At 39.5% G+C, this 12,989-nt stretch overlaps 1 protein-coding gene across 1 annotated transcript in view; it reads left to right on the top strand.

Moving 5' to 3' along the window:
* LOC132121482 (outer dynein arm-docking complex subunit 2-like) overlaps window positions 1–12,590 on the top strand; it is a 61,748-nt gene extending 49,158 nt beyond the window's left edge. Inside the window, exons 17-20 of the mRNA XM_059530915.1 lie at window positions 719–833; window positions 4,352–4,540; window positions 4,707–4,928; window positions 12,322–12,590. Coding sequence (XP_059386898.1) covers window positions 719–833; window positions 4,352–4,540; window positions 4,707–4,928; window positions 12,322–12,435 — 640 coding nt within the window. The 3' untranslated portion in view covers window positions 12,436–12,590. The remainder of the gene's footprint in view (window positions 1–718; window positions 834–4,351; window positions 4,541–4,706; window positions 4,929–12,321) is intronic.
* Window positions 12,591–12,989: the final 399 nt, after the last annotated feature.

The raw sequence follows: 12,989 nt of genomic DNA, 5'->3' as shown, positions 1-12,989 counted from the left end.
TTGTCGCTTGATCCACACATGGGAAACAGTTTACATGTTATTTATAATGTACTTGACAAACGGACTGCACTGAAGAGTCATTTTCCTGGACTTCCCAGAGCCTGACTACATCATATAGAATCATATCCACACCATGAAATACAGCCTGTTCTTAAGTAAACCTCACTCAGAAGCAGTGAAATATAGAAAGACTTGTCTCTGAGAATGTTTGACTTGGAAAATGTACTTTCTCTGGGTTTTTTCCTCCTCCGACTCGCCGACAGGAACTGAGTTAAACGGTGTGCTTTGTGCAAGTGTGTGTGAATGTAAGTGTTTGTCCACGGTCTGCTATAAATATCTGCATGGATCTCCAAAAAGGATTGTATGGGTCAGGCCTCGGACAGACTGATGCGAACATGTTTTAATGGAGTTGTTGGAAGATGAGTAGGGGGTAATGGCGAAAGGAACTGAGCAGGTGGGATCAGATGGGAAAGCCATGCTGAGCAACTGCCTGATCTGCTACTGGAATGTTTTCATCATCACACCATGAGGGATAGTCTGCTGCAAAAGCCAAACTGAATCCTGGGAAAAACAGACATATAAACATGTTTGAAAAACAAGTAATGAGTTTACAATGTACATTGCATTGTATACTATGTAATGGGGGGGTGATAAATCAGGTTGATGTAACATCTCACTCAGTATCCAGAGGTTACAAGTTGTTAATCTTCTCTCTCAGGATAATCGATCGTCTTGATGGTGTACGTCTTCTTTGGTCTTTGCTGAAGAACCCCAATCCAGATGTTCAGGCCAGTGCTGCTTGGGCCATCTGCCCCTGCATTGAAAATGCAAAGGTATGTTTAATTATGCCCAGTTTCAAAACAGGTCCATCTGTATCTCGCCATGTTAAAAATGACGTGACCCATGGTGTTTCAATAAACAAAGCAGTGAATGAATATTGACTGCTGCCGTTGCAGATATGCAGAGATGCCCAAGTAGGCCAATTCTAATGCCATTGTGGAATCAGTATTTTAAAAAAACATGAAGAACAGAAATGCTAACACTAACAAAAGAACTACTAAATGCATTTTTAAGAGTGCTGCCCTCTAAATCGTCCACAAAGTAAACCGAAATCACGTGTTCAGAATTACAGTATCCATAATATGGACAAAGCAGTTGGTCTCATCTATATATAGGATATAAATCTCATAGCTGGCACAGAGCAAGTCTGTTTTCCTGAGCCTCTTGTGTAACACATTAAAACAATTACATGATTGTTCCTGTAGATTATCAGCACAGTTACAAATAAAAGAACATTGTTGTATAAAGTATCTTTATTTTTTTTGTCTAAACCAACAATTTTCTGCTTCTCTCAGGGGAACATTTTCTTATCTTTTGTTTCTCTGTGTACTCCCATGGCTATGATGTTTGGCTAAAATAAAGCAGGTTCACTTCATGGACTGCAATGGGTCAGCAGCCCTTAGCATGCGCATTCTTAGAGAGGAGAGTGAGGGTTGGTGGCAAGGGCTATGTGAAATTACATACCTATCCAGACCAAGAACCTGATCGGCCCATGTGGATTGAGTTAGCAGCTCCAGGGACAGATTTATGAGAATCATGCTTGAGGTACTGCATCTGGGGACTTTAAAATCCCTACCAGCGCACAAACACACACTCACAGCTGGTACTTATGAATTTTCTAGTGATTATTAGCTACTGTGAGGTCATGCAATGCATCCAACGTTATCTGAGGACCATTCTTAATTAGTCCAGTTAGTCCAAAGAATCTAGGTGTTGTACATTAGTGATTTTCTACTAATTTTTATTTGCAAAAAAAGGCACAATAGTGTAATGAAATCACTTTCAAACCAAACACTTTTTTGCTGGTTAACATGGTGAATCTACTTGAGCCCACTGTGAAATCTGTATGGGGAAATCTTTTGCCCTCCACATAATTCCTGATCCCGTGTATTCCTACTGAAATTACTGTATTTGGTCTGTGAAAATTTTTCGAACAATGGTAAATGTGGCCGCATTTTCTCAATGCACAATTTATTATATTTTCTTTTGTTTGTGGTGCATATCGAGAATTTGGAAATGTTTTTCATGTACTGATCAATTGTACATTTTAATAATGATCAACTGTACATTTTAATAATTTAATAATGCAGTGTAAGGGCTTCACTTCGTTCTTCATTTAGGTATAGAAAGAAAGTCAAAACAGCTGAGCAGCAAACATATAGCTGTGGATGACATTTTTGGACCAATGGTAGTAAGTAGTTGTTAACAACTAGTACAAAGACTTTCTGAAAGTTGCCACTGCTGGACTGCATTGAATCAAAAACTCTTAAAACACCTTTTTGGGCAGATTTTCTCATTCTTTCCTTGTTTTGCAGTAGAAATACATTGGCTTCTTAAAAAGAATGGCATGCTGAGCTGTCCGTCCTCCCGCAGCAGTGAAACTAGTCGAGCATCATTGGCAAAGCCTGTTGGTGAAAGAAATCACCCTGATTTGCTGTTCAGCTTAGCGAACCAATGCACAAAAAAATGGAAGTGATGAAAAGCATGTAAAAGATGAAGCTAAGAGGGCACATAAATAACTAATCAGACATATTCAAAGAAGATATGTCGCGAATCTGTCTGTGGTGAGCAAGATATTAAGGCAAGCACTGCTTTGTTAACAGTTTGTATATTCACAGTCCTGGGTATTCTGGTGTCTCTTTTTGAATTATGAATACAGGCTACTGCCACCTGCTGGTATGGAGAGTTATTTCCTCTCATGCAGGTACAGAATGTGCATGCTAGTTGGTCGTGGATGTAGTATTTGCGGTGTGTTCAAGCACAACCAGACGCAGGTGATGTGAGGTGACACAACAGTCTGCTTTCGTTGACGCTGGTTAGTTTATGTGCACGTTAAGTTAAAACATCTTCAAGAAGCATTTATGTAAATGTTATACCTCACACTCAATTCCCTTAATGCTATAATGTTTTTTGAGTGCAGTTTCCTCATTTCATTCCTTGTCTTTCATATTCCCACTCTCAGCAGCTTGTTCTTTCCTTTTTATCCCTCGGGCATTTTCCTATCCTTCTTTCAGCTTGGCTTACATTGGTTTTTGTACACTGTTTGTGTTTCATCCGTTCTCCCTCACTCTTCCTCGCTCTCTGCACATCTCACTTCGTGCTGTGTTTGCTGATGTGGAACTTAGTTGGGGATGTTTTTGTGGGCCCTGGGTTGAAAGGGTTCCTCAGTGACCCTCCGCAGCTGGTGGCTTTGCCATACTTCCTCTTCTGCTCCCGCTTTTCTCTCTCACTCTCTCTTTCCCAGTGTTCATCAGTATTCCTGTACTGCCATTTCCTGTGTGAGACACGCTGCAAAGTCCTCCCCTCTCCTCCCTAATCGCTGCCCAGAGACACTAAACACAGAGCTCATCCTTTGGCTTCACTTTAGAGGCTCACCCTGCTCTGCACGCTTGACCTGCTCTGGCTTTCCTCTTCTCTTTTTGGGTCTGCAGGGTGGTAGGCAGACTTTTACTGTGCTGTGTACAAGGGTTTATTAGGGTTAAGCTGTGTTGTGAAATACAGGGTTATAGAAGGACAGACTTTATTATTATCAGGAGAACCCCAGAGGACTGCACTTACAAGAGGGTCAGGGACTTTAGACTTTCTGTAGACTTTCTTTGTAGACAGAAGGAAACTCAAAGACGTAGTTGTGTCTTTATTCAGTAAAAATAGCAGGTGGGAATACAAGAATGGTTTATTAACTGAATGTTCAGCTTCACTTGATTCCAAAACCATAATCATATGCCTCTGTACAATCAATAAAGATATAACTGTATTATTTTATAATCGTTCTGAACAGCCTTGTGCCATGCTGACATTCCACATACCCTCTGGCACAACTGGACTGGACTGAATACAAAAGAGTGACTAAAGTTGCCATTTCTGGGCAATATGTGTGGCCATGTGTGTTTTTGAGTTTTGAGAAAAAACGTCCTCCAGCATGGTGGCACCAAGACTATACCCAGCTCTGCTTTATACACACAGCACACACACACACACACACAAAGACAAAGGGAAAAATAACAAAACGCTATTTTTTCAGCCAGATTTCCTCTGTGAGGTGAGTATATTCTCTAGGTAGTGTGGACTGATTGAGTTTGACATGTACAGGTTTCATAGTGACAAAATGAGTACAGACTTGCTGAATCTCACAGTCTTTGTCTCATCCCAAAGCACGCTGGAGTGTGTCTCCAAGTATCATAAGAGAAATTTGGCTATTCTCAGTAGTTCAGTGAATGATTTTACACATGATAAAACACAAAAATTTATATTTTCACATTTCATGATATTTTCTTGTTTTCCCTGTGTTTAGGATGCTGGGGAAATGGTGCGTTCCTTTGTGGGTGGTTTGGAGCTCATTATTAACTTGCTAAAATCACAGAATAAAGATGTGCTGGCCAGTGTTTGTGCAGTCATCGCCAAAATTGCCAAAGATGTGGAGAACCTGGCAGTTATTACAGACCATGGTGTGGTTCCCATGCTGGCCAATCTCACCAACACCGTGAGTGCTGATCTAGCCATGTTTCATATCGACAAATTCACTTTTCTGAGATTGTCCTTTTATTAATTTCACAGTAGGCATCTTAGTAACCATACTAAAATGTGTAACCATCAGTACTCTTTTCAATAAGGTTTTCTCTGTCCCCTCTCTCTGTGTGATTGTACAGGGGGATGATAAGTTGCGGCGGTACTTGGCAGAAGCCATTGCCTGCAGCTGTATGTGGGGGAGTAATTGTGCATCATTTGGGGAAGCTGGAGCTGTAGCCCCACTGGTGCACTATCTTCGCTCAAAAGACCCTTTGGTGCACCAAGCGACAGCCCGGGCTCTGTTTGAGCTGTCTAAAGACCCTAACAACTGCATCACAATGCACGAAAACGGAGTGGTCAAGGTACTGATCGGACTGCATGTTAGTTTTATATATTTTCATACCAGTCATCTGCTTATATCTTATCATATATATATATATATATATATATATATATATATATATATATATATATATAAATATATATATATAAATATATATATATATACTTTTTTTTTTTTTTCTTTGCATTGCTAGCTGATTGTTGGCACACCACAGCTTGCAGCATGTGAAAACATCGCTAATAACCTTTGAATTTATGTATTTCAAACTATTTTTGAGAAATGAGTGCAGTAAAACAAGGCATGCTTTCTTTGTTTTTTTTTTTGCTTTTTGCTTTTTTTAAAGAGGTGAGGGGTTGGTAGTTTGGGGGACGGAAGTTCGAGCATTTTCTTATTGTCATGGGAATTCAGTAGAGCAAACAGCAGTGTATACTGAGCTTCACTCCGCCACCCCCCAGTTATCCCCTGTCCCATAGCATGCCAGGGCTGCTGAGCATTGAAAGGCTGTTGCGCAGGGAACAGTTGCTCAGCAAGCTGCTGGGAAGAAGGAGCAGAATGTGACTGTGGCATGACTTTGGTCTGGGGTGACGGAATACTGCTGGGATACTTTCTGAGAAGCAGGTTCTGGAATCCACTCAATATGCTGCTCAAATCAAAATGTTAGACAACATGGTCTTTAAAACTTTCCGTAATAATGGCTCAATTTATAAGTAACTAAACAGATTTACATGTAAGGTGTGATGTAGGTTTTTATTGTAGCTCTTGCAGGGTTATTTAAGGAAAACTGCTCTCCGCTAATGCCAAAAATCAAGTATTTCAAGATGTGGCTGTTAAGAGTGACAGGTCTAGACTACAGAAGCTCAAAAGAAACCTAATGCATTTTATTATTGAACTCTATAATGTCACCAAGTAATTAGCATAACCCTTAAACTAAAATACTATTCCATTCTCAGAAAAATGAAAAATAAAGAGACATATTTTACCTTATTTTCAATTAAAGATTCTTAGTAGTAACTTAAGGGTATTTATAACTACTCTAAGGTACAAATGTGCACCTTTTAGGGGTGCATAAGGTCAAAAGTTGTCTTTTTAAAGGTATTGCCCCAGTGACAAGGTGTTGCAACTATAAATGTGCTATTTTTGGACACTGAAAGTCTAAGAAGTTTTTCATAGACTAAACCAGCATCCTACATTTACTAAGACTGCGCTAAATATAGACTCAGGATACTCTACCTGATGACTGTTCTTGCAGGTAACACTATGAACTATGTATTGTTCAAAAAACATTTATGACATTTTATTTCTGCCATGTACACTTTAATTCCATTTGGGAAGAAGAAAAACTTGTTTTGCCAGTATTCAAATTTAACCACATTTTACTTTCCCAATGAGATTTTCACATGAGAAAACAGTTTGAGAGCTTGTACATACAGTTAAAAAGCTTCCCCCACACCCCCAATAACAACTGGATATAAATTATGAGAGTGGTTGTCGTGTTGAAGCCAAATATTTTTTCCCATGTTCCTTTAATGGTGTGCTGTAGTATGATGTGCTGGTGCAGTGAATGTGGTTCAACTCAGCCCATAATTGGTGGCTGGACTGAACTTTTGGTGTTCCAAAAGAGTCATGTCCGATTTGCAAAAGTCGTTAAGGCAAATGTTTTTTCTTTTCTTTTGGCCTGGTTTAAGCAATGATAAAAAACTGGACAGATGTGTGTTGTGTCTGTGTGAATGCTTGTTGCGCTGTCCAGCCTTCTACTGCACCCTCATTGCATCTGCAACTTGTTTTCACGGACAAATTTGTTGCATCCACCTGAAAAACCACAAGTACAACTGTCATTTAAAATGATATATTGGCTATTGTGACAGTAGATGTGTTAAACCAATATTTTATTTCCTACCATTGTAAATGGGTTTCGATAGACCTTTATCAGGGAACGATATCTGCGCTGCAGTCTAATTTATGAAGGGGTGTAAAACTCAAGTCTGCCTCTTGCTATTATTGTAATCGTATTTCAGAGTCAGAAGCTCTTTTACACCCAACAGCTTAGAGCTGTAATGATTTCCTCCACTCTCTCACCCTTTCCCGCTTTGCATGCTGTGTCCTCTCAGACTTATGTTCTGTCTGTAACTGCAGCTCGATGTTCTTAATGGTGTAGGACTCAGTCCCCCAAGCTCTAGCAGAGGAAATTAAGCATTAGAAGAAAAGTGAGAAGAAGAGAAGAAAGTATTTTACACTGGAAAATACATTAAAGATCGTCTCTTCACCCTAGACTCTACAAATTCTGCCTTTTTAAACAATTTATTTAAACTCATAAAACAACTTTTAGCATTCCATTTGAATATTTCATATTGCATTTTAAATTGGTTCTGAAACAAAAGCCTTTTATGATTTTACAAGTGTGCTACACGAGACATATGAAAGTTCAGCCCACTTGGGAACTACTATGGCTGGGTTGCTGATCTCTGAAATACACAGACACCGTTGTCTATGAAAACCATTCAACATGCTGTCCATATGAGCGTCCTGTAGCCTGAGGTAATTAAACACACACTCCGTTTGGTTTGACATGTACGCTCAGTATCTTACAGCTTTCATTCGGATGTGCCTCGTTGTGTCTGATGCTCAGAAATCTCCTTTCATCCAGTCTCTCTTTCCCTCCAGCAAACCGCCACAGCTTTGCAGATTGTTTGTTGAAACCATAAATCCTTGCAGACAGCTTTAGCCAGATTTTTCTATTAAAGAACTCCTTTCATAGTCAAAAATACCTTTGCCAGACAAATTACAAAATACGAACTGTAATTATCAGCCATTTCCATCTGAGAGGATTCCAGCTGGTGCGAGTTGCCAGATCCTGGTATGTTTTGTGCAGCTTACACTGTATTTTTTTTTTGGACTGTGGGTCTGCGCTTGTCATGTGTGAAAGTCCTCTGATGTTGCTTCTGTTTTCCCTCCTGTCCTGTTTATTTGTTCAAAACAAACCAGCATGCGTTCAGATGTACTTATATAAGCAAAATATGAAGGAGAGATGAAGAAAGAGCATGATTTAGCCTTGACCTGTAGAAGTATTCCATACGTTTCATTTTAGTCATGGTCTGTGTGTAGCAGGTTGAAGCTGCTTGTGGATATGGCAAGCAGATGACGTCCTTATACACCCAGGCTATTCAGTCTTCCTCCAGTCTCTCTTTCTCTCTCTTTCGCTGAGCTCTCTGATCTGGCTACTGTAGCATGTGTCTGAAGTTTGGAGTGTTTTATGTCTTGAAACAGCATGTTTCATCTAAGGTGAGGAATGCAGGGTATCTCAGGTGTGAGAGTAGAAAAAGGTTTGATAGATGTGTGTGGATTACATATAATCTCTCTCTTTTGTTTTTTCTTAGCATGTTTATTGAGGCATAAGAATGAAAAAACAGGAGGCAGAGCCTGAAAAAGAATAAAACAAAGATTAAGCGAATAGACTTATAGAATAATTTTAACCCAAAACTCATAAAACAGCTATACTAAAAAACTAACAATAAATAAAACAAAAACACTGAACATAATTACTATTGCACTAATAAACTAATATAACAATAAATACAGTGAAATAAATTGAATTCAAAATATTAAATATAATATAATAGTATACTATAATAGTATATAAATGATACTAGTTTAACACTTTTTCAGACTGATTCAAACAGGTAGCTTGTCTTTTAGAAATGTAAAAGAAACTGCTGATTAGAGAAGTAAGACTAAACTGGACACTTTTTAATTTAAAAAAAACAAGAGACATTTTTTCAGGACTGTATGTTTTTGATCCACTAAAAATCACCAGTTCATACAAAGTAATTTGCCGTGAATCTGACAAATAAACAGTGTTAATAGGCCATTTAGAATCAGAATCAGAAACAAAATTAGCTTTATTGCCAGGTATATTTACACATACACGAGGAATTTGTTTTAGTGACAGAAGCTCCACAGTGCAACAGAATGACAGTGACAAGACAGGATGCAGATTATAAAAAGAATAATATAAAAATAGACAAAATAGACAATGTACAAAATAGCAAAACTACAATATATAATCTAGACAATTTGTACAGGTATGATATGTGCAAATTTGAAATGTAAATAAGTATGCATGGTAAATAATGTATAATAGTGTTGCGTGTTCCACGTTTACTGTCAAATGTTCATGAGATGGATTGCCTTAGGGAAGAAACTTCCTAAGTCTGGCCATTCTGGTACACAGTGCTCTGTAGTGTCGACCAGATGGCAACAGTTCAAAGAGGGAGTGAGCTGAGTGTGAGGGGTCCAGAGGGATTTTGCCAGCCATTTTGCTCACTCTGGATGAGTATAGTTCTTGAAGTGTAGGGAGGGTTGTATCAGTGATTCGCTCAGCAGTCCGGACTATCCTCTGTAGTCTTCTGAGGTCAGATTTGGTAGCTGAGCTGAACCAGACCGTTATAGAAGTGCAGAGAACAGATTCAATGATGGCGGAATAGAACTGTTTCAGCAGCTCCTATGGCTTGAACTTCCTCAGCTGGTGAAAGAAAATACAATCTCTGCTGGGCCTTTTTAACAATGGACTCAATGTGATTGTCCCACTTCACGTCCTGAGAGATTGTGGTGGCCAGGAACCTGATTGACTCCACTGTCGTTACAGTGCTGTCCATGATCGTGAATGGGGGGAGAGCAGGGGGTTTCTCCTGAAGTCCAGTGACCTGTTGAAGATCTGTGTGAAGATGGGGGCAAGCTGGTCAGCACAGGTTTTCAGTCAAGCTGGTGTCACACCGTCTGGACCTGGTGCCTTTCTAGTAGATCAATGAATGGAGATGGAAACTGGTGTATGTAGTAAAGAGGTAAAGAAAAGTGAGGTTTGGAGGATGAGAACAAGGTGAGGTGCGTGGATGGGGGCTTTTACTGAGATTTAAACCCACTCCTCAGGAAACGGCAGCTTACCACTGCTGCACTTAACACCACAACACCTACATGCGTGACATGGCATGTGTGCGTACATGTGTGAGAATTTATGTACATGTGCTTGTGCTGAAAGAGAAGCCTGGGAAAACATGTTTTCACTCTACTTTCCGCGGAGGTCAAGATCCTCCCGCTGTTGCGGTGTATAAGACAGAAGAAAGTCTTAGTGGCTCTCATTCATTTTCCAAACATAAGGCAAGTTATCATGTTACTGAGGTTTGGGAGTATTTAACAAGTGGGCTATTATAGTCTGTTCAGGAACCAGCTGGGAGAGTTGAGAGAGGCAGGGGTAGACAGAGAGCAATGCTTATCTGAGGCTTCGCTCCAGGCCCTAGGAGCCCCTGTTTGGCCACGGCTGAATAACACTCTATGAGCTCTGGCAAACGGAGGCTGACCCTTTCGCAGGCATCCTCTGACTGCTCACAAAAGCAGCTTGTCTGATCGTGCTGGCATGTTGCTGCAGCCTCGTGTTTGCATCCGTTCACCTCTTCAAGGTGTTTTGGGATCTATTTAAAAAAAATGGCAAATCCAGCTGAATTTGATAACGGATTCATTCATGAGCTGGAGATAGACTGCTAAAATCATGTGAAAAACTTGAAAGCAGTTTTAACAAATAAAGACTCTAGAAGAGGAGATTTGCTATTGAAGCTGTTGATTTCTCAATTTTTGTGCATGTCAGTTCAGTTCAGGAATCCGGTGGAGCTTAGAGTGAGGACATTAGTCTTTCCATCTGTTTATTCTTATTATTTAACTTTTAGCAGGGAATTTGGGGAATGTCTTGCCTCTCTGTACCTTGGCTTAATGATGTCTACAAACTTGGTGCATGTGTGTATAACATGAAAAGAGTTCAAACTTCTCCTTACAGTAACACACTTTATACTTAGTTACATTTTAGCCATGAATAGATCTCAAATCCGCAAGCACTGACACAGTTTTAAACAGGATTTTTTAAGGTTGTACATTATATTGGTACAATGCATTACCAGCCAATATTAGAGATATGATTTTTTAATTTGTTAACATTGGGTTATTTTCATCTAATGCTCTCCCAATGAAAATTCTTTACTCACCCCCATGTCATTCCAAACACTGATCTTCAGAAAACAAAGAAATATATTTTCTCATCATTTTTGTCCATCCATTAAAAGTCTGTGCAACCAAAATGTCTTTTAAAAGTACAAAAAGACATTATGGATTAGACATAATCTAAATAAATCAAGCAGTTTAATCCGAGACACATTCACCTTGTATGAATAACCGATTTAATTTAGTATTTTATTCACATAAACATTTACCACATATAGAGCATATCAAATATGGTGAACATTTTGAGTTGATTTTTTAATGTAGTTATAAATGTGAGTATATTTGTGACAATATACTCCTATCCTGCCTTTAAGCATTCAGAGTCAAAAAGATCCATGGTTCTTGAGAGTTTGACCATGGCCTTCATGGTAAAGTAAAACTTCTAGCTTAAATGTGCTGGCATAAACTGGATGAAGCTCAATGAATGAACTCCGATTGGTACTGCAATGAGGGACACACACTGTCCAAACAGATTTCGACTGCCCATTGTGTCGTCTGCTCATTGTGTGTTTGCCAGCGGTTTATTTAGATTTAAGAACACAACTCACCACTAATCTTTCTGTCTATCTGTCTTTCTCTCCCTCCCTCAACAGAAAGATAACTGTATTATACTATGTTGTATAACTTAACCAAAGTGTGGCATTGGCACAAACTCTACCCCTTAGGTTCACTTTGTGTGACACTATAATAAGTAACTCTCATTGTACAAAGTTTTTAATATATAGTCAGAATGTTTCAGAAAGTGGTCTTTTTTAGAGTCAGAGAGCCTGTTGTTGAGAGAATGGATCAAAAGAAGCGGGATACACAAAGCTGAAGTGGAGGGATCTGATATGACCTTTGATCTGATGGAGGGCGCTGCCAAATTGTGGTTTAGTACATTGCCAAATGTTCAGGGCTCTACAGCAGTCAGTGCTTTATGGACAAGAGGAGAATTTAGAAACAATTACTCAATCTGTTTATTACAGTAACAAACATAATTCCGCTAATATACCTACTCACACACACAAACTTTATGCCATATTCTCACGTTCTACCTCTTATCTTGCTCTCTCAATGCAACTAAACACACTGATATGTGAGTTAATGTGCCGACGCAGTGCTGCTGCCATCCAGTAGGCATTGGGCCTTGGCAGCCCCAGGAGCTGTAAACTCCTCTGGCAAAGATCTGCAGTGTGCAGATGCATTTATGGCTTAATAACCGATTAGATGTCTCCTTCAAGCCCCGGGAAAGAAATGCTGTAAGAGCCCTTCGTGAATGACTGTTATTGTAGCTGTGTGTTTATTGTTCTACCTTATGAAAGGCAAATGTTGGCCAGCGTTATCATTTCATGTTGTGATGGCTGTTTCTGACATGTTCCTCCCCTTTGCAGCTCCTGCTCATCATGGTCGGATCCACAGATGAGATTCTACAGGAGGCGGCAGCCAGCTGTGTGGCCAACATTCGATGCTTGGCGCTGGCCAATGACAAAGCTAAGAATGTTTAAAAGTGACCACATCTTCCTTTCAGTCTCACCCGCAGCGGGCAACAAATGAGATACTTTACCCACTCAATGAGTATAAGTGGATCAGCTGTAATGACTGATGTGTGTTTATTTAATAAAAGGAAGCATTTAGCCAAAGCTAAACTTGTCATTAATTAATTTGTTGGAGTCTACAGTCCTGGCTCACGCTTGTCTCAGCTTTTTCCCTCAATTTGCAGCATCTAATTTAGCAATAACAATAAACGCTTTCTTCTCCTATGTGTGTACACGCCAAATGTTCCACAGTTTGCATTATCTGAAGTTGTTTAGAGCATGAATACAATACATTCATGAATGCAACAGGTACTGTCGTCCATACGTCTGAGTAACAGGCACATCTGGTGATGTGACTTTTGTTGAAAAAGTTCATGCAACCCTGTAATTGAAGAATGCGTACTGATTAAAACAGAAGCACTCACCATAATTTCTTTTTTTTTTTTCAGATGGCCTCACATGCACATGGACACAATAGTTATACAGACATTGTGAAGAGCACATACACAAACATTTAAAGAAAA

This window comes from Carassius carassius, chromosome 39, assembly GCF_963082965.1.
Source record: "Carassius carassius chromosome 39, fCarCar2.1, whole genome shotgun sequence".
Lineage (NCBI taxonomy): Eukaryota > Metazoa > Chordata > Actinopteri > Cypriniformes > Cyprinidae > Carassius > Carassius carassius.
This window is presented reverse-complemented; position numbering and strand designations above follow the sequence as displayed.